The following is a 24,520-nucleotide window of genomic DNA, read 5'->3' as shown; positions in this document are numbered from 1 at the left end:
GCCACTCCAGAATGAGGGGCTGCCTGGCAGGCTCCACCCACTTTAGAACCTGGCCAGAGACGCAGAGTCTGAACTGATGACCCACGCAGCTGGCGGCGACGGCACGCTTTAATCTGGCTGGTCAGGCCCATTGTGGCGGATAATCCCATGGGGCTGACTGGGGCATAACGGGCATTCAGCTCTTCCCGAAAGTGACAATGAAGAAGAGGCTTTCAATGAACAGGCAGGCAAATGCCACTGCTGGCTGAATGTGTGACATCAAACAGAGATTAACAGCATAAAGAGGCAGTGTCTACGCGCAGCCTCACACCAGACCCAGAATGCTTGTTTGTGATGGACAAAGGGATCAGAGCAAAACCCCAGAGAGGGGAAACAAAGGTTACCCACAGCACGGTGGGGACGCTGCTGCAATGACTGCTGCAGCCCGGCCCACGCACGGAGCCCTGGTATAAAGCGGCGGGCTGCACACTGCACTTGGGGGCGATGCAGGCACGCAGGGATGGAAGCACACTGGGAGCGCACGGCTGCAGCATTCCAGCATCCCAGTCTCGGACCCAAATCCAAGCTCTCCCGATGGCCCTTCCCTTCCTTAAACAAAGGGTACACAAAGCCAGGCCCTGACATCCTTCCCTGAGAACAGGGCCATGGAGGGACCTCGGGCTCCCTGGAGCAGCCCGGGAACTCTGCTGTCAGCAGCAGTTGGGAAGCCTCCCACCTCCGAGGCAGAAACCCTCTGGCTGAGAGCTGGCAGGGAGGGGATGCCCCCAGGCAGGCCCAGTGGCCAGGGGAGGCTCTCCCTCAGTCCCCACTTCCCCGCAGGAATCACTGAACAGTAGAGTCCAACAGAGGTGGGAGGAGTTGGGGGGATCTCTGAGCCAGCCTGCTGGACAGATTAGAATCTGAAGCGCATGTGGTTACGGGCTAAGTTCAAGGTCAGAGCTCTTAGCAGAGGAGCAGAGTGAGGATCCCAGACCCCCGATGTCATCACTGCACAGCTTGGGGACACTTTGGGGAGGGAACTCTGAGTCTGTCACCTCTTCCCCAGACCCTCAGCTACAGCCTCTACCAGGCACAGAAACTGACCTCAGAGTATGGGCAGTATGAGGGGACAGAGGCCCAGGGTGACCTAAAGCCCTTGGCACGATCCCAGTCCACCACCGGGGGACACGCCCAGGGCCCACAGCAGGGGCGGCAGGGCCGCAGCTGACCACCACCTCACGGAAAGGGGTAGCTCTGAGTTCCTCCACAGGGCCAGGACTTCCAGAGTCAGGATGAAGGGGGAAAAGGAGGCTTAACCTAAGGAGATATGAGGAAGGAAAGGGTGGGCTTTGCTCAGACTTGCTATTTCTGAACTCCCTGGCCCCAGATGGAAAACTCAAGGCTGACAGATAGGAGGTGCGATTAGGAGGTGAGATGGGAGGGGGAGGGTGCAGGAAGAGGCTGCTCCCCAAAGGAGTAAACATACCCATTCTGGAAGCATCCCAGGACTGTCCCTAGGCCCCCTTGAAAAAAGGCACTCAGAGCCAGAAGGTAAGAGGAGAAACTCGGCCTGCATCTCCCCACAGAAACAACTTCAGACGCATCTGAAAAACTTCAGCAGCATCAAGGCTATGATGTCCATGAGGTACCTGCCACATCTGGCAAGACAGTGCTCTCCTAGTGGTCCCGGAGACTCAGTCCCTAACCACTACATTCTTTCTATGGGGGAGAGTGAGAATCCGGTTGCAAGTAAAGGAGTTTAAAGCTTTGGAATACAGTTCATTGCAAAATTAGGGCCCAGCCATTCCAAGAGGGGTCTGGAAAATCATCTGCCTCAGAACCTACGGCATGCTCCACAGCTGCCCTGGCCAAAACCGTGCCAGAGCCACGTGTGGCGATCTGCATTTAATCAGAAGTAGGGAAAATTAATAATCTGCTCCTTCAGTAGCACCAGCCACATTTCAAGTATTCAATAGCCACATGTGGCTAGTGGTTACCACACTAGGCAATGCAGAGAGAGACCATTACCATTCACTGCAGAAAGTTCTAGTGAACAGTGCTCAGGATGCAACTCAGCGTGGCCAACACATCTCTCCACACCCTACTGAGCAAAGCAAAATGGCTACCAGCTCTCAACAGTTTTGAATTAAATTCAAATAAGTTCCATAGGGACTATGCTGATGCTGGCTAAAATAAACAAACCAAGATATGAACCACATCACTCAACCAAGACATCTGGTTGGTCACCTAGGCTCTTGAATGGACCTGTGGACTCAAATGGCCTTAATAACACACGAAGAACACAGGTGGGCATACACATACTCAGGAAGATGAAAGTGTCCAAAGGATCCCATACTTGAGCCCCAGCCATTGAGTTCCCCTCCTCAGGAGCAGAGACCAATAGTTCAAGTTTCTTTCATGTCTTTTGATGTTTCACGCATTGTGGTAGGCAACCCAACACCAACAGTTAGCTAAGAAGTATTAAGAACAGGAAATGTTTATTGTGTTCAGAAAATGCCAATAAACTTCAGGCATAAGGCACAATTTCAGTTTCAGCCCATTAAACTCAACGTGCTAATTACCTTTATATGCACAAAAAAATCATGCTTTTGTTTCACCCTACTGAATCACAGAACATCTTTGGAATACCCAAGAAACTGGTAATGGCGGTGGTCTGACAAGGAGAAGCTCCATGACTGAGGGACAGGAGTCAAAGGAGATCCTATGAGATAACTTTTCCTACCTTTTGGATTTAGAATCTTACAAATGTATTACTCATTCAAAAACTTAAAGCATTTTAAAAGAGTAGGCTCTTCTGGTTCATGGCCGCACACTGTCAAATAACAACTCCAGGTTGTCTATTGGACACCTGCTAATTAGATTCATCAAGCACTCAGCCAAAGCCTGGAAGGATCTTCCATGTCCTCATCCAATTTAAGCTTTACTAACCACATAATACGTAAGTAGATCGGTTCTGTTATCCTTTCCAATTTTCCAGTGTAGACAGGCAACGACATCTTACACCCACAACAAAGCAGGATGCACAGGACAGCTGACCTATTTGTGGATCCAGGGTCACATATCAACCACCACAGTCCCAGAGCGCTTCATGGTCAGAAATGAGCCCAAACGGCCCTGGTGAGAAGAGGATCAAAGGCCAAAGGACCATCTCCTCAGTCACCCTGGAGGAGGACATGACACCCAGAGGGCATCTTTATTTATTTCTGCTATGTCCTCTTTTAGCCATGCCACCTCATATCTACCAGATTTAGTGGGGACACACACACAAGTCACCTCTCTTCTCTGTTGCATAACTAGTAATTTCTAGATAGAGTCACAATATTTCGAACACAAAAGAGTGATGCTAAGCATGTGGTCAGTCTGGAGCAGATGTCAGGACAAGTGTGGTGACTTCCAGAGGACGGGGACCCTCTAAGGATGGGGCTCCGTTCAGCACTATGTAGAACTATGGGCCGTATTATCTGATGACAGCTCACCTCCTTCTTCCCAGAAGTAAAATAAGCCCCTCTGGGGGATGTGCGGAGAAGCCTACAGAGCGGCACTCAACTCCAGTCATGACAAGGCTGTCCCTGGTCACCCAGTACACGTCAACACTTAGAAATCTGAGAAAAGGCATGCAAACTTGGGACCAAAATATTCTGGAAAGAGTAATGAGCCACTTTCTATCGAAGCTTCCTTGCCTGTGATAGTACAGCAACAACAACAACAACAAACTAAATGCACAAAAAGCAGCCAGTAATTTCCTAAAAACATTCTTTTCCAAAACCAAAGTGGAAAGAGGAAATGAGCCAGCGAGGGGCAGGTGCCAACAAAGGAAAACGTATCTCAAGAGGTTCTTTCCGCGTGGCTTAGCAAGGATCACGGGGTGTGCCTTGCTCCAACTCTCTCCCTGCCCACCGTAAAATGACAAGGACAGGTCAGTTTTAAGCTCAAGTCCCAGATCAGCTTCAAGCACTAAGCATGCAGCTTCACGGTGGGGAGGGAAAAGCGCAGGACTGGGTCAGGAGGTATGAGCTGTGGTCCCACTTCTGCAAACATGAACGTGTCCCTTTATCCTTTGAGCCAGTTTTCTCATCTATAAAATGATAATCATTGTATCTATGACCTCATGCAACCCTCAGGGTATATAATTTTCCCCATTCTGTAATTCCATATTAATTTCTCAATAAAAATCATAAATATCAGCACCAGAATATGAATTTGCCTTCTGGGTTATTCTCCCAGAGATGGCATGTCTGGGCCATGAAAACCGCGTGCGAGCTTAAACAAGCAGGTAGTAGCCGAGGAGCCTTTCTCAACTCCCATCAACCCTGAGAGGCCTTCCAACACTCAAAAACTAGGCTTCAGAGAGCAGCCCCTCACCATCAAGTCAGGACAGATTCAAACAGAAACACCAACCAGCTGTCTCCACCAAAATCGCCATCAATTCTGAACCATGTCCTGCCCACTGACCCTCTCAGGCGTACCATTTATTTGCCATTGATTTTATTACACTGGCCTGGGAACAGGAGACCCGGCGACCCAACCTACAGTCCAGTTCTACTGAGGCTTAGAGCCATGGTGTTTGTTCCCCTTGCTCATCTGGAAATCTGCTGGCGTCCAGAGCAGCCGCACCCTCAGAAGCTCAAGCAGCAATTCAGCTGTAAACTCACGAGGCTATCCCCACCTTTGTGCAATGACTGTCTTCACAGTACCTTTTTTTCAGGACCATTATCAAAATGTTAGCAGCCTAGCTGTAGATCCCGGCTCTACTGCCATCTAACCAAGTGTCTCTGAGAAAAGCATATAAGCTCTCTGGGCCTGCCTCTCATCTTAAACCAAGGGGGCTGCCCTACATGGCATATGCTCTTACTCAAATGCAGCCATCTGTGACTATGATTCCCATGGAGACAGAGCCCAAAACACAGCACTTGAATTTGGCATATCAGGCAGTGTGGACACTGGCCGAGCCTACCTCTGTAGAGCTCCCACTGACTGGGCTTGCTAGGAAGGTCACCCAGGTGACCAGGGATACCCTGGCAACACACTTACCTTTCCCGCCTCCACCAGTTCCGCAATGTCATCTAGACATGGACCACTGGCCATGAAAAAGGCCCAGCGATAATGGACTCCTTGCCAGAAATGCTAAAAAGAAAACAAAACGTGTCAAATTTTAGAAAGGAAGAAATCTGACTAAATGCAAATTCAGGGAAACGCATTTCCTGGATGACTAAGACAGACAAACTGCTTTCCCATCTCATGCTGCCACAGTGAGGTGTACACCAGCATGGTGACGGACGGACAACGGATGCTCATGAATGTTTCATAACTGAGTGAGTGAACAGAGATGCACCCATGTGAACTCGGGCTTCTTCCCCACGTTGTGACTATCAGGCAAGCAAGCACAGGAAAGCTCTTTTTCAAGGGCAGTCTCACTAGTCTCACACACTCGGTTTCTCCCCTAGGAGATATGAGGGGCTGAGACCTCCAGACTTTCCCTACCAAGGTGTGAATAAAGCCCCGAGGCACCAGAAGAGAGGTTTTACCTAATTCAGGAATGCTTCAAGGGCATAAGGCACCAAAATATGATCTTAGACAAGAAATCCAATCACAATTATTTTTTTTCTGGCTCCGAGGAATAAGACAGTTTTAAAAGCAAAACGAAGTGTAAAGTTCCTCATGCGTCATGGCTGGACCTTCCCCTAAAATTACACCGAGTCCCAAGTCACTGAATGCTATGATGGGACAAAATGCCCCCAGATGAAGATTAGCAAAAGTCCTATACCAAGAAGGTTCATGACCACTCTACTGCCATACCCACTTTTGATTATTCTCCATGTTGGAGGTAGGATAAGCCATTATCAAAACAGCAAGTGAGCTGAGGTTCTCTGTGATACCTCAACGACCCTCCCAACTAAACGTCATCAGATGAGAGCGATCCAGAGGTAGGACGGGGCCAGCCAGTGTCCACCTGCCGCCTCCCTCCCCACACTTGCCACCACCGTCAGGCAAGCACAGGCTTTCTGCACTGAGCTCACGACTGCCTCACATCTCAGCATGACGATCAGCTACCATCTTGGCATGAAGCCGGCAGGGGCAGCAGAACTCTCCTGCTCTGCCTCAGGGCTCGATGGTTGTGTCATGTAGGTCAAGTTACCTCTTTCAGCCTGTATCCTGGCCTGTAGGGTGGAGGCACCACCACCTAGCTGATGGGGATGTTGGAGGGACTAAATGTGAATGTATGCAAAGTATCTGACACAGGAAGGATTCGACAAGTGTTTATCTAGTGCTGAAAGTAAAGCTTGCTGAGGAAAGACTGGGGCAATGCAAACCAGTCTTTAAGACCGTGGAGAAACAGACAAACCCAAGCTGCTGTCAAGGCAACGGATGTGCCCAGAATGGCTTACTGGTTTGGCTGAGTGACCCCCTAGCTCATCGTCCAACCTGGAACACTGTTAAGAGTTAAAGGGGTCACTGGTAATCATTATCCCAGGACCACAGATGCAAACAGAGCCAAGCTCACCCTACAGTAGGTATGACAAGCCCTTGGAGTAGCAGGGCAGAGCCCAGGCTGACAGAAGTCTCCGGATGGTACGCTCTTGGCTCAGGGCGCTCTCAGTATGCCATTTAAATACTATCATCTCCTGTGTGTGTCATAGCATGAAAGAGGCCAGGAAGCACTGGTCTAGGGAACTAACTAAAACAAACAAAACCAAATTTGAAGGCTCAGGCAGCTAGACAGGAGGCATTGTCTGTCCCAAGCTTACAGCAGGTCCAGTTAATTATATTCACAGGAGACCTGTTCATGTACTTCTCCATAAGGACTGGCCTTATCAACTACAATTAAAACATTCTGGTAACTGTTCAGGGTTTTAAAGAAGGAACAGCGATGGTCACAACTGCTGGATCTACGGATCTTCACGGCAGGTTGCTCTGTGCAGTGAAACTTTTGGTCTGCAACAGCAGAATTTTATATTCTGCTCTAAGGGATCTGTGGTTTCTTTTTTTTTCCAGGCCATTACAGGAGAGAGTAAACCAAAGCAGGCAGGCAGTACAATGAGGCTTTAAGTGTGCACATTCTCAGGAAGACATCAGAAACTACTTAAAAGGTTTTCGCATGAGATTACCACTATCATCTTTCAAGAAAGGGAAAGGGAAAATGAAGAGAGCTAGGCCTGTTTTACTCTCAGAGGACAACTCTGAAGCTCAACTTGTTAGCGGTCTCCCTGGAACACCAACTTTGAAATCTTACGGAAAACTTAAACTTATATGCTAAAGCACTTGCGAAGCCTGGGTTTGATGAAAAGGGAAAGAAGAGACAAAGGACAGCTGAGACTCCGCTCTCCACAACAAAGCACCCTGTGGACACTGCTCCCGGGTGCCGTCTGCACCAAGTGAAAGGAGGAACCTGGAGCACAGTGCCCGGCTGGCTCACTCCTGTCACCCAGAGTCAGTTCCTAAGGACTGAGCAGCGTCTCCTCCATCACGGCCCTGCTTCCCCACCGCTAAGGACTCAGTACAGAGCATTCGAGAGACTTAAAGTCCTAAACTTCACCCCCAAAAGCTTCCAAATTAATTTCTAGAATCAGGAAGAAGCTGAAGATACTTATTGAGCCAGTCGCCTTGCAAATATGGGGCAGTGTAGCTCAACATACAATCTTTTTACCTCGAGGAAACTTCTATTGCCTTTCTCTTGAGCCTGAAGTATTTTGCCAAATTAAAAAAAAAAAAAGCAAGCATGTATCTTTATTTTTTTATATCACTTATTCCATTTGAGGTACTGGCATATCCCATGTTACTACCATGAAAACAGCCGGCTCTATGCCGTCTTAATAAAACTTCCACCCTCATACACAAGAGACTTATGTATTAAGACAGAGAAACAGAGAGCGAGCCATCAGGCACAGACAAGAAAAAAACAGAAGTGGTATCAGACGGAATCGAGAGCGGTAATATAGCTAATCATAAAGGCTATCATTTAATAAGCGTGTCTTAGGTACTAGGCATGCCAAGTTCTTCACATGGAAGATTTCATTTAATTCCTACAATACACAGTAAGGGAGACACCATGAGCTGGATTTCACAGGTGAAGATGCTGAGGCCTAGTGACACTAAGTCATTTTCACAGGCTACACAGCTACCAAAGGGGAGGCAAGAATTTGTACCCAGTCAGTATGGGACTCCAGAGTTTCTTTTCTCTTGGAGGAGAAAAGGCTCAGAGGAAACCCAATCCCAGAAGCCTGAGGTGCCTGCTGGCTCGCGCCAACCAAGACTCTACTCCTACCTTCAACGTCTTAGAACCCACGGTGACGCCTGTCTGCAGCATGCCGTCCGCGATGCCCAACCGGTCCATGTTCAGGAGGAAAGGAGTCACCAGAGTCACATACGTGGCTCCCGACCACTTCTTGAGGAACTTTAGAGCCCATGTTTCGGTAGATCCGCCAACATTGTCGAGGATAAAGTCAAACCTGGAGAGGAAGAACCATATCAAAACATCCTGGTCAGCCTTTACCCAGGGCTCCAAGCCGCCTCCACTCCCTCTGCCAGGGAGCTCCATGGTTTGCTTCTGCGACAGCTCACAAGCAGCAGAGGGGTGGCTGCTTGGACAAATGAGAAAAGGCACGTCTACTTACTGGGTTTTCTCCAAGGTAAGTCAAATGTGATTTCTTTTTTAAATCACAAAATCATCTTATTTTCTAATACTTTAAGAATGACTTAAACAAGTGGTTTTCAACTGAGAGTGATTTTGGTCCCCAGGAGACATATTAGGCAATGTTTTGAGAGATTTTTAGTTGTGACAATTGGGGGAGGTGGTGGTAAGAGGGTACTAGCCTCTGTAGGCCAGGGATGATGATAAAACATCCTAAAACACACAGGAAAGCCTCTCACCACAAAAAAAGTATCCAGCCTCAAATGTCAACAGTTGAGAAACTAAGGTTGCCAAGGCTGAGACACTTTGACTGAAGCTTTGTAGAGAAGTGCAAAGTATCCATCCAATATAAGCCACAGAACTCTTCAGTGCATGTGAATACTTAAGACAGGAGTGCATTAGATTTTGACCCACACGAGTGATTTGCTTTTATTCCCTTCACAATCAGATCTGCGTGCAGAAGCATCCTCTTCACCTTCTGGAATTTTCCTTTGGTTTCATGTACAACATCAGCACTGTGCCTACAGAGAAATCAACAGCCTGCTCTCAACCTTCAGTTCTGCTCTAACATGCCAAAAATACCCAGTCATACTGCAATCCACAGGAACTAACAGATATTCAACTCCTTACAGCTAATCTAAAATCGCTGTAATCACTACATTTTACTTAAACGGGATAAAACCCAAAGAAGTTTTAAAATACTTTTGAAAACAAAGATCTATTTAGAGAATACATGCTTATACATCAAGCAAGCTAATAGAGGAATTCCTTTTCCGTAAACCCTTTTTCCCTTCTAAATTCATCTGCACAAAGTCAAACATCAAAGCTTCTAAAACCGACTTTGGCCAACTTTGTGGCCCTTGAGTCTTTCATGGGACTAAACTAAACAAGGGCAAATAAAAACTGAAGCATATGAAGTTCAGAAGAGTGACCTTACTAGATTATCCTTCTCATTAGGAAAAAAAGACTAACAGAAAATTCTTTTCATGAGTATAAGTTTCTACTTTTAAGTTCCTATTTCATTCCCAAATTTTAGATAAACAAATATGATGATACTTAATTTAGATAAAAACTTAAGGGCAGCCTGAAACTGAAAGGCACTCAGTCATGTCCGACTCTTTGTGACCCCATGGAATATACAGTCCATGGAATTCTCCAGGTCAGAATACTGGAGTGGTAGCCTTTCCCTTCTCCAACCCAGGTCTCCCACACTGGAGGCAGATTCTTTACCAGCTGAGTCACAAGGAAAGCCTGAGAATACTGGAGTTGGTAGCCTATCCCTTCTCCAGCAGATATTCCTGACCCAGGAATTGAACCGGGGTCTCCTGCATTGCTTATAGGTGGATTCTTTACCAACTGAGCTATCAGGGAAGCCATGGCATTACAGAGGGCAGCCTGGCATTACAGAATTGGCACTGCCTGAAAAAAGAAGTCCAGAGAACAGGCTGCAGACCTAGCTCTCCCACTAATGATGAAGTGGCATCATCCTGAGCATGAAAAATACTCCTAAATTCTCTGCCCTTTATGTTCTTGACTGTAGCATGACAGAGTAGGGCTGAAGTACTTCAAAGCCCTTTCCTGCTGTAAAATCCTAGGATTCAAATCTAAAAGGCTATTTGGAAAGAGGAACAAATTTATTCTAGGTGGATTAAGAGACTAACCTCCAGGCAGAAGCTGCAAAGATCAATTTTAACTAAGCAGTCATTCAAAAAATAACAGCCTGCATTTGTGAGCTACTGAGGTTCTGACTGGAAAAGAGCAAACAGGAGGAGCAAAGCCGCTGGACAGAGCCGCAGAGGAGCCCAGTGAGGAGCAGAGGGGAGGCTGGCCTGTGCGCATGCCCGCCTCCACCCACCAGGGCTTCTCTTCTCTGGAGACAGACTTCAGACATGCATAGTCTAAAGGTGGATAGCAGGCAGCTGGTCACCTTGGCCTGTCTCCTGCTGCTGTTCCTAGAAGCAGCAGGAGAGAGATGACTGGCCGACACTACTACTGTGAGGAAGCCTAGGTCTTTCTCTCTCTTTTTAAACCTATGAAAATATACTTCTACTTAAAGTGAGCAACAATAATTAGCTTCTGAAAACTAATTTAAGGGACTTTCCTAATGGTCCAGTGGCTAAGACTCCATGTTCCCAACGCAGGGGGCCTGGGTTTGATCCCTGGTGGAGAACTAGATCCTACATGCCACAATTAAGACCTGGCTCAGCCATATGAATAAATAATGTTTTAAAAAAACTAATTTAAAAAAGGAAAAATCTTTGCATCAGAAGCAGTGAAATAGCTCCTGAGACACTCTGCTGAAGCTTTGCCTGGGCTAAGTGAAGACGAGGTTCTGAAACACCTCCCTGTCTCTGCCTGAGCCACAGTCAGGACGGACGGGGGCCTGAGGGAATTCCAGAGTCTGCTCCCACTTGGTATGTTCGGTCAAATAACAGCCTGGCGTTCAGGCACGATGACAACATCCATTACTGGTATCTACACAGCCTCTGCTTCTCTGAAACCCCCATTATAAAGGCAAGATACTAATCACATACGTCATGTGCTGCTCTAGGTTCTACTCATAGTGACAGATGCCACTGGAGGGAATATACCTTCCCATACGGCCTTCTTACACACCAGCAGTAAAAGTAAGTTAACTTAAAAAATAGTAAAAGGCCAGGTAAGCAAAATATCATCCTCAGTATAAATCACAGTACATGATCGTGCTGTATTAACATCTGGAGGAAAAACAGAAACCGGCCTAAATCACCTCCAGTGACTTGAAGTGTTTTCACAGACTCTTCTCTAAGATGCCAACGTGGCGGTAAGGCCACCGAACCATCTCAGGCGCGCATTACCAATCGTCCTTGTTCCCATCTTCCCAATGTGCACCCTGTTTGGATACATACGGCTTTGAAGATTTCAACTGAGCTTCCACATTTCCGGATTTGTAATCGATCACATCATCTGCCCCAAGCTTCCTCACAAGCTCACTGGCGTCCTGGGAGCAGACTGCTGTCACATGTGCATCCCATGCTTTCATTACCTGCCCAAAAAGGAAAAAAAAAGGGGAGGGGGGCAGAAAACTGCATTGAACAAAAAAGAGTTGGCACCACATGATACACATACATCAGCCTCTAGACAATCCTAAGTGATTTGTCTTAACAAGAACTACAAGAAGCCATCTGCCAGAGGCTAGTAAAATGATTAAATTTTTGTTCACAAAGAAAGATCCTAGAAACAGATCTCATTTTCCCTGGACGAGACAGTGAATCGCCTTAATTTCATGAAGTTATAACCAATTCATTTAAAGAGGGGCTCAGAATCTCACCAGCATCAGAAAAGACAAAAGTTGATGACCTTAAGCATAACATTTTCAATAAGGACAAAGGTAACAGGGGAAAAAACACCACATCCTCAGAAAATAATTATTTCAAATGTATCCAGAGCATAAAAACACAACATCACTTCATTTGCATCTCCAGTAAGCATAACCTTGAGTCAGACAACAGCATCAAAGCAATCAGGTACTGGGTAATGAGCGAAAGGTGCTCTTAAAAATAGGGGAAGAAAATGTGGCCATTTTGCTTCCAAAACATGGATCAGGTCCTCTCCTTTGGAGTAAAAAGACCTAAATAAATGGTTTGTGGGATTTAAAATGCAGATAGTTTATATTTTAAAATAACTAGACAAATAAAATGAAGGATTCAGGATTAAGTATCCAGAAAGCTTCATGCTCCAAAATTGCTGTCATTCTTTCCTACAATGGCAATTTCATACAATTAAAAGGGAGCCATTATCAGCAAAAATCTGAGAACAGTTACTTGATGTTCACTGAGAAATTTCCAAATGGACAGTTAGAGGTCATAACAAATTCGTTGTTTTCTCGTTCCTGTCCTCAGTATCAATTTCCCAAGCTTCCTTGATATAAGTTGTAGAGGTTCATTAGAATAAGCAAGATCCGTGTTCTGATCACTACTTGAAACCCCACTCAGTGATACACACACAAAGGCTGTGTGTACAAAAAAATAAAGGATTTAAAAACTATCCATAATCTTATCTAATTTCTCACTTTTAAAAAGTAATATTAACCAAGGAATATACCCTGGAAATCTCAGGAGGAATTAAAACATTTAAGCTGACATCAAATATGATATTTTATGTTTATGGGCCACAAACAGAGACAACTGAGTATAATGTAATGACATGTTGCTTTCAACATCGAGTCCTAAACTCAACTCAAATATGTGAAGAATACAATCCAAGGTGAATATCTAGTATCTGTAGAAAAGAGAAACTGACAAGAAAAAAGGAAATTGTGTTCTAAGCACCAATATTTAATTTGTGCTTCTCTTAAACAGTATTAAATACTCAGAATTTGTCACATCTTGAGAAGTTCAATAAATTTTTTTTCCAAATTTCTAGATTTTCCTCTCCTACTTAGAACTATCTACTATCACTGCTGTTGTTGACGTTCAGTCGCTTCGTCATGCCTGACTCTTTTGCAGCCCCATGGACTGTAGCCCACCAGGCTCCTCCATCCATGGGACTCTCCAGGCAAGAATACTGGAGTGGGTTGCCATTTCCTCCTCCAGGGACTCTTCCCACCTACTATCACTGCACACTACTGAAAGGTTTTAAAGCACCTTTAGATTTAAAAACAATTTTATGTAAACTGTTAAAAATAAGAAGAAATAATACAACCCAAGTACAGGAGACATCTATAAGGCAGACAGTGCTCCAACAGGGACTGCAAGCTGGCAGTCACTCCAAGAGCCCTACACTGTGCCCTCTCCCTCCCAAAAGGCATCATCACCCTGATACTTAGAATAAATCACCTCCTTGCATTAAAAAAAAAAAAAAAAAAAAGGTTTTATCGTCCAAACATGTATTTCCTAGATACTACAGTTTAGTCTTGTGCATTTTAAAAATATGACGTCCTATTTTTTTTTTTTTTTTAACTATAGGCTTCTTTTCTACCCCACTTCACTTAAAATTTATCTGCAAAAGAATCTAGGCCATGTACCTGCAGAGTTTTTCCCTGGAAACTCTGGAATTTCTGCCTGCACATCTGGGACAGTTCCACACACTACTCTGTCCTGTGCTTCCCGTTTATGTCCGTTAGCACTATTAAGAACAGCATCTGCGATTACAGAAGGCTGAGTGTGTCTGCCTGCTCCTCTTTTTATTAAGTCTCAGTGGTTGTCTGCTGGTGGTTGCAAAATGGTGCTATTCTCTATCTCCTGTTTTCACTTAGTAGTTGGAATACTTTTATAGAGAAACACCTCTCCTCACATACTACTTTGTTTATTCAGGTGTACAATTCATATAGAAAGGGCAAATAATTGTTTCCTTTTATTAGTTTATAAAATAATAAATTGGTTTCCTATCATCTTCCAAGTGACCACTTTAAAAAAAATATCATCATGAACTCATTTAAGTCATGGATTTAAAAATATTTGGAAGCTTTCATTCTTTTGTAACTTCATGACTATTTCTGAAGCTCAAATTGTCCTCTTTGATAACCTTTAGGAATTTCTTCAAGTTGGCTGCTGAGTCTTTTTGACATGACTCAACTAGTTTTTACTAACTTCTCATTCTTATACATTTCATGCCATAGATCTGGAATCTGCCATTACTCCAAGGCCCTGAATTTTTGTGTGCATGTGAGCAATGGTATTTCAAGACACAGTTTTGCGTACACACATATACAAAATAGCTCTTGAGTTCATTTTGATACTTCCAATTCAAACTCCAGACTATCAAGTTTTTACTTAACCTGTATTACATCTGTATCTTCTTTCTTGCACTACTAAAATCTTGATGGTCAAAGACAAAGGGGATTATAGAGTTAAAACATGCCATAAATACCCAACCGTTCTAGTGTATATTACACATATACCAGTCTCTGAATAATAGTACTAAATTCATCCCCAATATGATCAATGAAAGCATTCAAATAATTTTAAATTGCTTTCCCACTATTTCTTTTTAAAAACAGTTGTGCTGTTTACTCTGTCAGTTACACACTGCACTCTCTAAGCCCTCATCAAGTTTTAGTTCTACAGATAACTGTATATTTAACATGTACCACCAGTCCTTAGGGTTATGTCTCTCTAGCTATTTTAGTTTTCAGAAGCTCATATTCTAGTATATTTCTCAGAAAGAGATCAGAAGAACATACTCCTCAAGTTCTTGCATGTTATTAAGTTAGTATATGTCCTTTATTACACAGAGGCCAGTTGCACTGTATATAAAATTTTAGCATATTCTTTCTCAAGTGTCTTAAATGTTACTCCAACTCCAGTCCCAGCATTAAAGCACTGTTACCAAAAAGTGCTGATAACCTAATTTTACTCATATGTCACATTCTTTTTTTTTTAAAGATGCCCCAAAGTTTTTTTCATTTTTCTCCTTTTCTTTAAAGGCCAGTAATTTTGCTAGTTTCCCTTGATACTGCTCATTCTGGGTCCATGTTCTTCGATAAGCACTCCAGTCATTTAACATGCAATTTCAAATCATTTAACTTCAGGGAAGTAGGGAAGTTTCTTGAATTATGGGTTTTAGCATTTGTCTTATTCCCTCGTTTTGGTTTTCCTCATCAGAGACTCTTATTGATACAGCAATTTTCTTTCCTATCTTCAATACATGACACTTTTCTCTTGATTCTGTCTTTATCTCTTCCTTTCTTTGCAATTTACAATTTTTCCTCTTTACACATAGTTTCTACTGCTGTGCTGCTGCAGTTTAGTCTAAAGTCATGTCTGACTTTTTGTGACCCCATGGACTTTAGCCCACCAGGCTCCTCTGGCCATGGAAATCTCCAGGCAAGAATACTGGAGTGGTTAGCCATTCCCTTTTCCAGGGAATCTTCCTGACCCAGGGATTGAACTCAGGTCTCCCACATTGTAGGCAGATTTTTTTACTGTTTGAACCACCAGGGAAGCCCTCCTTCTAGTTTAGTCTTCTGTTATTTCTTTTTACTTTATTTCTGAGTTTTTCCAATTCTGATTTATTTTATTCATGTCTTTGTATTTTTAATGTTCTTTTTAGCTTGTTTTGAAATTCCAGGTTTCATTTTGTTGTTTTCTCATGCGTTTTCCTTGTCTGTAGATACGTTATTCTACTCTTCATTCTTTTTCTCACAATAACTTTGTATGGGATTTAACCTTGATATTTTTCTATTAATCAATTGTTTAATCTTATTTAAATTGTTTTTATTGTGAAACATAACACACAGAGAAAAGCGTGTGGAATATAAATGTACAGCTTAACAAATTATTACAAAGCAAACACTATCTTAAGGACCGCTCAAGAGTAAGAACTAGGATACCTCACTCCCCTCCCAATCAAACCGTCCTCATTCCCTGGGAAGTAACAACAACGATCGGGACTTTCACATAAGCCTCCCCTCACCTATTAAAAACAGTTTTTCTATCTAGATAAGCATCCTTAGACACTACTGTTTAGTTTCACTTGTTCTTGAGTATCATTAAATGGAATCGTATAAGTTATACTCTTGTTTCTGACTTCTTTCTATTTGTTCAATTCATCTACTACATTGTGCACAACTAAGGTTTGCTTTTTTAAGATTTTTTTGATGTGGAAGACTTTTAAAGTCTTTATTGAATTTGTTACAAAATTGTTTCTGTTTTATGTTTATGGTTTTTGGGACATGAGGCATGTAGGATCTTAGTTCCCTGACCAGGGATCAAACCTGCATCCCCTGCATTGGAGGGCAGACCACTGGACCACCAGGGAAGTCCCCAGTAGTTTGTTTTCATGGCTGTGTAATACTCTAAACATAAGAATATATTGCAGTTCAGTTTCCCATTTTGCCTGGAGAAGCCAATGGCAACCCACTCCAGTATTCTTACCTGGAAAATCCCATGGATGGAGGAACCTGGTAGGCTATGGTCCATGGGGTTGCAAAGAGTCGGACACGACTGAGTGACTTCACTTTTCACTTCCCATTTTGGGCTACCATTCTTTCAGCTGGTAGAGAATCTACCTGCATTGTGAGGGACCTGGGTTTGATCCCTGGGTTGGGAAGATCTCTTGGAGAAAGGAAAGGCTACCCACTCCAGTATTCTGGCCTGGAGAATTCCATAGACTCTCCATGGGGTCACAAAGAGTCAGACACGACTGAGCGACTTCCACTCACTTTCCCATTTTACTGTTGATGGCCAGTTAGGGGATAATACCTGGGACATATCTGGGGATATTCTGGGACATATCTTTTGGTGAACATGCATGTATAGTTGACTCCCTGTATCTAAGAACTCCACATCACTGAATTCAATCAACCAGGGATTGAAAATATTCAGGAAAAAAAAAAAATGTCAAAAAGCAAAACCTGAATTAACAGCACACTATTTCCATAGCATTTACATTGATTGCATCGATAAGTAATCTGAAGAAGATTTAAATTATACAACAGGATGTGTGTAGGTTATATACAAATACTATGCCATTTTATCTGGTCTTCCCAGGGGAAGTGGTAGTTTGCTAGTGGTAAAGAAGTGAAGTCAGTGAAGTCACTCAGCCGTGTCCGACTCTTTGCATTCCCATGGACTGTAGTCTACCAGGCTTCTCTGTCCATGGGATTTTCCAGGCAAGAGTACTGGAGTGGGTTGCCATTTCCTTCTCCAGGGGATCTTCCTGACCCAGGGATTGAACCCAGGTCTCCTGCATTGCAGGCAGACACTTTACCCTCTGAGCCAAATGCAGCAGACATAAGAGGTTCGATCCCTGGGTTAGGAAGATCCCCTGGAGGAGGGCATGGCAATGCACTCCAGTATTCTTGCCTGAAAAATCTCATGGACAGACGAGCCTAGCAGGCTACAGTCCATGGGGTTGCAAAGAGTTGCACACTTCACACTATTTTATGAAAGGGACTTGAGCACCCGTGGATTTTGGCATCCAAGGAAGTCCTGGAACAAATACAAGGTTGGTATACTGAGGGATGATTATATTTCTGTCTACAAAGTACATTCATATTTTGCTAGGCTGTCACAGGGCAATTTATATTCATAATTAGTAGACATAGCCAAATTATTTTCCAAACTAGTTATGCTAATTACACTTTAACCAGCAGGATATGATACTTCTCTTTTTCTCCCATCCTCCCTCCCTCTTTTCCTTTCTTCCGTTTACATATTAATTCACATTTACTGACAATCCATGGATTAGGCACTGGGTATCTGCCTTAAGTCTATTTGAGCTGCTATAACAACACAGACTGGGTACCTTATAAACAACAAACATGTACTCCTCACAGTTCTGGAGGCTGAAGGTCCAAGATCAGGGTGTCAGCACGTGGGTGTGTTCTGAGCCCCCTTCCTGGTTCGCAGCCTGTGCCTCCCCTCTGTGCCCTCCCATGGGGAAGGGCTCGGGAGCTCTGCTGGCCTCTTTCATAAGGATTTTAATACCATCCGCGAGTGCTCCACCCTCATGGCCTAACCACTTCCCAAAGGCCTCAACACTATCACTATGGGCATCAGGACTTCAAAACATGAATTTCAGAGGAGCACAAACATTCAGGCCACAGCAGCATCTAAAGGTGAATTAAGATGAATCCAGGTGTGTGTTTCCTGGGCATCCTCTCCATCTCCTGTTTCTTCCCCCAGCCACTAGCAGCCCCTTATCTGTTCTGTCTCCAAGGATTTGCCTCTTCTGGACACAATATATATAAATGGAATCATACCAAATGTGACCTTTTCTGTCTGGGTTTGTCACTTTTTAGCATTAGGTTTTGAAGGTTTATCTATGATGTATCATGAATCAGAATTTCATTCCTTTTGATGGCTGAATAACATTCCCTTGTGTATATATACACCACATTTTGTTTCTCCATTCATTAGGTGATAGACACTAAGGCTGTTTCCATTTCTTTGACTATTATGAATACTGATGTTGCAAATGAACATTTGTATATAAGTTTTTGCTTGAACACAGATTTTCATTTCTCTCAAGTATACACCTAGGAATGGAACTGCTGGATCACAGGTAATTCTAAGTTTAATACAGAATTAAGAATTTTAATTCTGCCAAATTGTTTTCCACTGCGGCTGCATCATTTTACATTCCCACTAGCACTGTATAAGGGTTTCAGTTTCTTTACATCCTTGCCAACATTGTTATTTTCCATTTTTTTAATAGCCATCCTAGTAGGCGTGAAGTGCTACCTCACTGTTTTTTTTTTAAACTGAAATATAGTTGATTTACAATGTTGTGTTAATTTCAGGTATTCAGGGTTTTGTGGATTTTTTTGCATACTATATCCCATTATAAGTTATTATAAGATATTAGGTATAATTCCCTGTGCTATACAGTGAATCCTTGCTGCTTATGTATTTTATGCATAGCAGCCGGTATCTCTTAATTCCACAGTCTTAATTTGTCCCTCCCCGCTTCTTCCCTTTGGTAACCATGTTTCTTTTCTACGTCTTTGACTCTGTTTCTGTTTTGTATGTAGATTCATTTCTATTATATATTTTTAGATTTCATATATAAATGATATCATATAGTATTTATCTTTCTCTGACTTATTTCCCTAAGCATAATTCTTTAGGTCCATCCATGTTGCTACAAATAGTGATATTTCATTATTTTTTATGGCTAGTAATATGCATTTTGTGTGTGGGGGGGTGTATATACAAATACATAAACACACACACACATAAATGCCACACCTCCTCAAGTCACTCACTCACTGTGGTTTTGATTTGCATTTCCCTAATGACGAATGATGTTAAACACTTTTTCATGGGCTTACTGCCCATTTTTAAATTTTCTTTCAAGCAGTGTCTACTCAAGTCCTTTGCTAATTTTTTAACTGGGTTGCCTTTTTGTTGTTGAGCTGTTAAGAGTTCTTTACGTATTCTGTATACTATATCCTTATTAGATAAATGATTTGTAAATATTCGCTCTCATTCTGTGTTGGCTTTTTACTTTCTTGATAGTATCCTTTGATGCACAGAAGTTTTAAAGTTAATGAAGTCCAATTTACCTAATTTTTTCCTCCTTTTACTTGCGCTCTTGGTGTCATATCTAAGAATCTATTGCCAAATCCAATATATGAAGATTTACTCCCATATTTTCTTATGAGTTTTATGGTTTTAGCTCTTATATTTAGGTCTTTGGCCCAGCTTGAATTAGTTTTCACATATGATGTGAGATAGGGGTCCAACTTCATCCTTTTATATGTGGATATCTAGTTGACTCAGTACCACTCACTGAAAAGACTGTTCTTTCCCCTGTTTAACTGTCTTGTCACCCTTGTCAAAAATCAACTGGTCACAGATACACTGGTTTACTTCTGGATGTTCAATTCTATTTCATTGATCTATATATCTAACTTTATGAAAAAACTTTTTTTTTGATACATATATATATATTTTTAATACATATATATATTTTATTGTAGTTCTTTTTTTTCCCCCTATTTCTTTTTTTTTTTAACACCAAAAACATTTTTGGGGTAAAGCCAATCCAGTACCACTGTTTTGACTTCTATAGTTTTGTAACTAAGTTTTAAAATTGAGAAGTGTGAGTCCTCCAATTTTGTCCTTTTTTGCCAAGACTGTTTGGCAACTTGGGGTCCCTTGAAATTCCGCATGATTTTAGGTTCCACTTGCCCGCTTATGCAACAACAACAAAAAAGGCAGCTGCTATTCTGATAAGATTGCATTGATTCTGTAGATATGAGTTCTACCATCTTTACACAGCATTTTGGCTATTGCATGTCTTATATATATATTTTTTAGAACTAGCTTATCAATTTCTACCAAACTGCAAACCTCAATCCATTTTCACTTGCCCATGGTCTTCCTCCCTGAAAGCTTTCCTCCATTTGTTACACAGGATGTCCACAAAACTAATTCACATATTAAACCACTGGAAAGGTTAACGCTTCCTTCTATCTTAGAAAATTTCCTTCTTAGAAGAGCAAGCTGAAATCACAATGAATGTAATTTCTCTCAGCTTTCAAGAAAAAGTAATCCACAATATATAAATTTTTTAATTCATGAAAATAATAATCTTCCTAATCACAAGATAAATTGTCTTACCTGTATAGCAAAAGTACCAACTCCACCTGAAGCGCCCAGGATTAAAACACTGCAACACAAAAGAAACTATCATGAAGATATTAAGCCAACATAACTGAATAAACAAACAAGATGTTTTCAACACGTAACTGGCTCGAAGATAATCCCCAAAGCAAACATTCAGCTTTCCAAGATTCTATTACACAAGGTTTTTATTTATCAGGTTCACCAAGAATCCATAAATGCTTAAAGTTAGACATACTATGAACTCTTTACCAAAAATACAAAATATCAAATACACCAATGATTTGTATTTTTAAAGGTGGCTCAGATGGCTGTTGGTGGCATTCGCCTTATAGTTTTTCTAGGCTTTCATCACTACAGCTTCTCTAGGGGCGAGCTCTGGGGTCCTCTTCAGTGTGCTACACAATGTTCAGTTGCTCTCTAAGAAAAATCACATTCCTGACCACATTCTTGCCAAAGTGGAATAAACGTCTTTTGTTCGGACACGTCCCCTCACGCTCACCAGCTTTCATAAAGGGAAACCAATCTTGTCTTCAGTTTGCTTTCTGTTAAAGCAGACGAATCTGTTTCATCAGTGCATCATGCTTGCGCTCCAGGTTTTCACCATGTTTGCTCACCGTGTGTAGTCTGCCTGCCTCTCCAGATCAAGGGTGTGCAGCCTGGGGTTTGTGGATGAGTGCTGCTGAGGGCTGTGAGGGTGTACCCCCTGAAACTGTGAACTGACTCAAATAACATGCAAAGTTTGGTGAGACAACGCCTAAGTGCACTGGGGAGAAGAGGGATCCATCAGACTTATCACCAAGTTCCCAAAGAAGGTATGATTCAAAAAGAGACTCACTAGTCAAGAATCACTGCTTTACACATTCTTACATTTCATTCTTGAATTAAGCTAGCGCTCCAGTGAACTGCCTTCCTCTGACTGCAGAGATTCAAATCCTCAGAAAACTGTACTGAATTGCACTTTGGTGTTCTGTTACCAGTCTAGGCTGAGAGACATTACAAAAGTTACTATTTGATATCTGATACTGCATTAGCTAAGGAGATACTGTTGAGAGAATTCATGAGAATTGTGGAGTGCCATATGGAGTGCCCACGGGAAAAAACCATTTTTCTGAAGACTAAGTTGCGGCAGTAGCTATGCTTCTATTACCTGTCACTGCAAACGCTGTAGCTGCAGGCTGTGGGTCCCTCTTTGACTCCGCTGCTGGAAAGCGCAGGGAACTCGGTCACTTACCTTAAGCAGGGACACCTGATCTTAGAACAGACGTTGTGTTTATAATCTTAACTCTACTTTCATTTTATTTTTTTCTTTCTTACCCAAATCACAGAAGGCTGACTGTCACCCTTTGGATCTTAGAAGTTACTGGTAATATTTTTCAGTCAGCTATTCCTTTTGAAATTAACACCATCAAATGTAATTAAGACAAGTCTCTTTGGAAACGATACTCCTTTTAGAAGAGTTACTTTTAATTCCACAGAATTATAAATTGTAAAGAATAAAAAAAACTTTAAAGATATACTCTTCCAAAAATCCTTCAATTCACACATTTAATAGCCTTAATGCTTCCTAAATGGTTGGGGAGGGGGAGGGGGAACACTAAGACTGCTTCACAGATACATCCAACAATTAGTTCACCCATGGAATATTTTACCCTCTTATTTTGGAAATATAAGTTTGGTCAAACTCTCATTTAAGTTCTTCACAATCTTATCTTTTTGCAACTCTGATTTCCTCTCAACTACTTCTACAACAGACTCTCCACCTGAGCCTCCCTGGTCCCCTCGCATGTACCCCAAGTCCCGTGCATGTTGGCCCAGGTCTCAAGCGCTCAGATGCCTTCACTGTCTGCTGAGATCACCCTATCCGCAAAGGCTCACAGTTTGTGAACAATACCTGTTTGTCTGAACAATACCCCTGAGCCTGATATCCACGCTGTGCGTGTGGCATGCTGTTAACTTTCATTCATATGCTTGCTGCCCAAGCCGTTCTGCAAGCCTCAAGGACAGAGACCTTATATATGCCCAGCACTAGTCATACTACCCTCGGTGTAGCAGATGCCTGATCCACGTTGCTTGACTTTAAAATCATCGGACTTCCCTGGTGGTCCAGAGGTTAAGAATCTGCCTGCCAATGCAGGGGACACAGGTCGATCCCTGGTCCAGGAAGATTCCACATATCATGGGGCAATTAAGCCTGTGTGCCACAGATACTGAGCCTGCGCTCCATAGTGAGAAGCTTGTGAACTGCAACTAGAGAGTAGCCTCCACTCTCCACAACTAGAGAAAGCCCACGCTCAGCCATGAAAACCCAGCACAGCCAAAAATAAAAATATAAATCATTAAAAAAAATCATTTAAATCAGCATTATATCTGACAATTAACAACCACTGCTGCTACCCTAAATGTGGGAGTCACCTGGCTATTTGAAAAATTGCATTAAAGTTTCTTCCAATAAAGAAAAGCTTGAAATGAATTTCTAGTTCTAAGAATGCTGGATTAAGAGGATACCAAATACAATGGTTTCCCTTGTGGCTCAGCTGGTAAAGAATCTTCCTGCAATGCTGGATACCTGGGTTTGATCCCTGGGTTGGGAAGATCCCCTGGAGAAGGAAAAGGCTACCCACTCCAGTATTCTGGCCTGGAGATTTCCAAAGACTGTAGAGACCATGGAGTCACAAACAGTTGGGACACGACTGAGTGACTTTCACACACACACACACAAATAGAATGGCTGCTCAGGTATCCAATGGCCCGACACATCTCCAGTCTCATTGCTGTTAGATCATAGCTTCCCCCCATCTCTCTTAATCCAAAACAGTCTCACTCCTCCATATAAAAAAGCAACACTGTGTTTCTCAGCAGTGCTTGGTGGAAGAGGGTGTGGTTCTGCATTGGCAGCTTCAGTTCCTGATGCTGCCACTTGATGGCGCCCGTGAGTGCAGAACGGGCAAAGAACAAGCCCAATGAGTGCTACAGACCAATGGTCTGTGTGTGAAGCAGCCTGGGGACACGCCATTCTCTGGTCCTGCAAGCTCCATGTTTTGTGCAGGCTTGACCAGGGCCTGTACTTTTCTTTAATGAAGGAAAGCCCCCAGATTGGACAGCAGGCAAATGTATTTTCAAGCCAACAGTAAGTCAGCTAGTACTCCACGGTTTGAAGCCCTATGACTCAACAAACTCTTGTTGTACTCTTCAAAGCACTTTCAATAAAAAGAGAAAATCCTGCTGTCCCTTACCCCCAGTGGCGCTTCACGTCAGTGCTATAGCGGGAGTACTTTCTACCCAGTAATAGTCACAAGATACATTCAGACTTGACTGAAGTAGAAGCCTATTTGTCACGGTGAAGAAAAGTGTGCTGTATTGCTTGTTGGTTTATAAACAGCAAGTACCCAGGAAATACTCTTTGCAAAAAGCACTATAATTCAAAATTGCCAATAATTTTAATCACATTCCTCTCTTACTAAGTCCATATGCCCAGCTTCTTTTGAAGTCAGTGGGAACTGAACTGTGGCAGATATAAAAATATGGGGGAAGAAAACAGGAATAATTATTAAGCTGCTAATGCATTTTAAACCCTAGATTCTCATTTTCCTCTGTCATTTCTGCCCATCTTTCGGCTCTCCCTAAACATATGTTAAGGCACTAAGGCAATGCTGACTTCTTTACCGTGACTGAGTCACTCTGTATTCAGCATCTGGGCGCCTAAGGGCTCTACAGTCACATTTTCAGTATCACAATCTCACGAGACATGGCATCAACACCCTAATCGCCTTACAAATAAAAAATATATGAAACACACTACAAAACAGCAGGCGATCCAGAAGTAGGGAACTGCCTT

General features: G+C 42.8%; 1 protein-coding gene across 6 annotated transcripts in view; it reads right to left on the bottom strand.

Moving 5' to 3' along the window:
• Positions 1-24,520, bottom strand: part of RTN4IP1 (reticulon 4 interacting protein 1) — a 134,763-nt gene that overhangs the window by 2,383 nt on the left and 107,860 nt on the right. For 4 of the 6 annotated variants that reach the window (XM_055535306.1, XM_055535304.1, XM_055535307.1 and 1 more), the window contains 5 exons: positions 20,680-20,728; positions 11,518-11,654; positions 9,046-9,150; positions 8,264-8,447; positions 5,032-5,124 (listed from right to left, as the gene is read on the bottom strand). In XM_055535306.1, the coding sequence (XP_055391281.1) occupies positions 5,032-5,124; positions 8,264-8,447; positions 9,046-9,150; positions 11,518-11,654; positions 20,680-20,728 (568 nt within the window). Of the gene's footprint in view, positions 1-5,031; positions 5,125-5,525; positions 5,682-8,263; positions 8,448-9,045; positions 9,151-11,517; positions 11,655-20,679; positions 20,729-24,520 lie in introns of all 6 variants that reach the window. The other 2 variants (XR_008698188.1, XM_055535305.1) reach the window with 2 other exon arrangements.

This window comes from Bubalus kerabau, chromosome 9 (genome assembly GCF_029407905.1).
Source record: "Bubalus kerabau isolate K-KA32 ecotype Philippines breed swamp buffalo chromosome 9, PCC_UOA_SB_1v2, whole genome shotgun sequence".
Classification (NCBI taxonomy): domain Eukaryota; kingdom Metazoa; phylum Chordata; class Mammalia; order Artiodactyla; family Bovidae; genus Bubalus; species Bubalus kerabau.
This window is presented reverse-complemented; position numbering and strand designations above follow the sequence as displayed.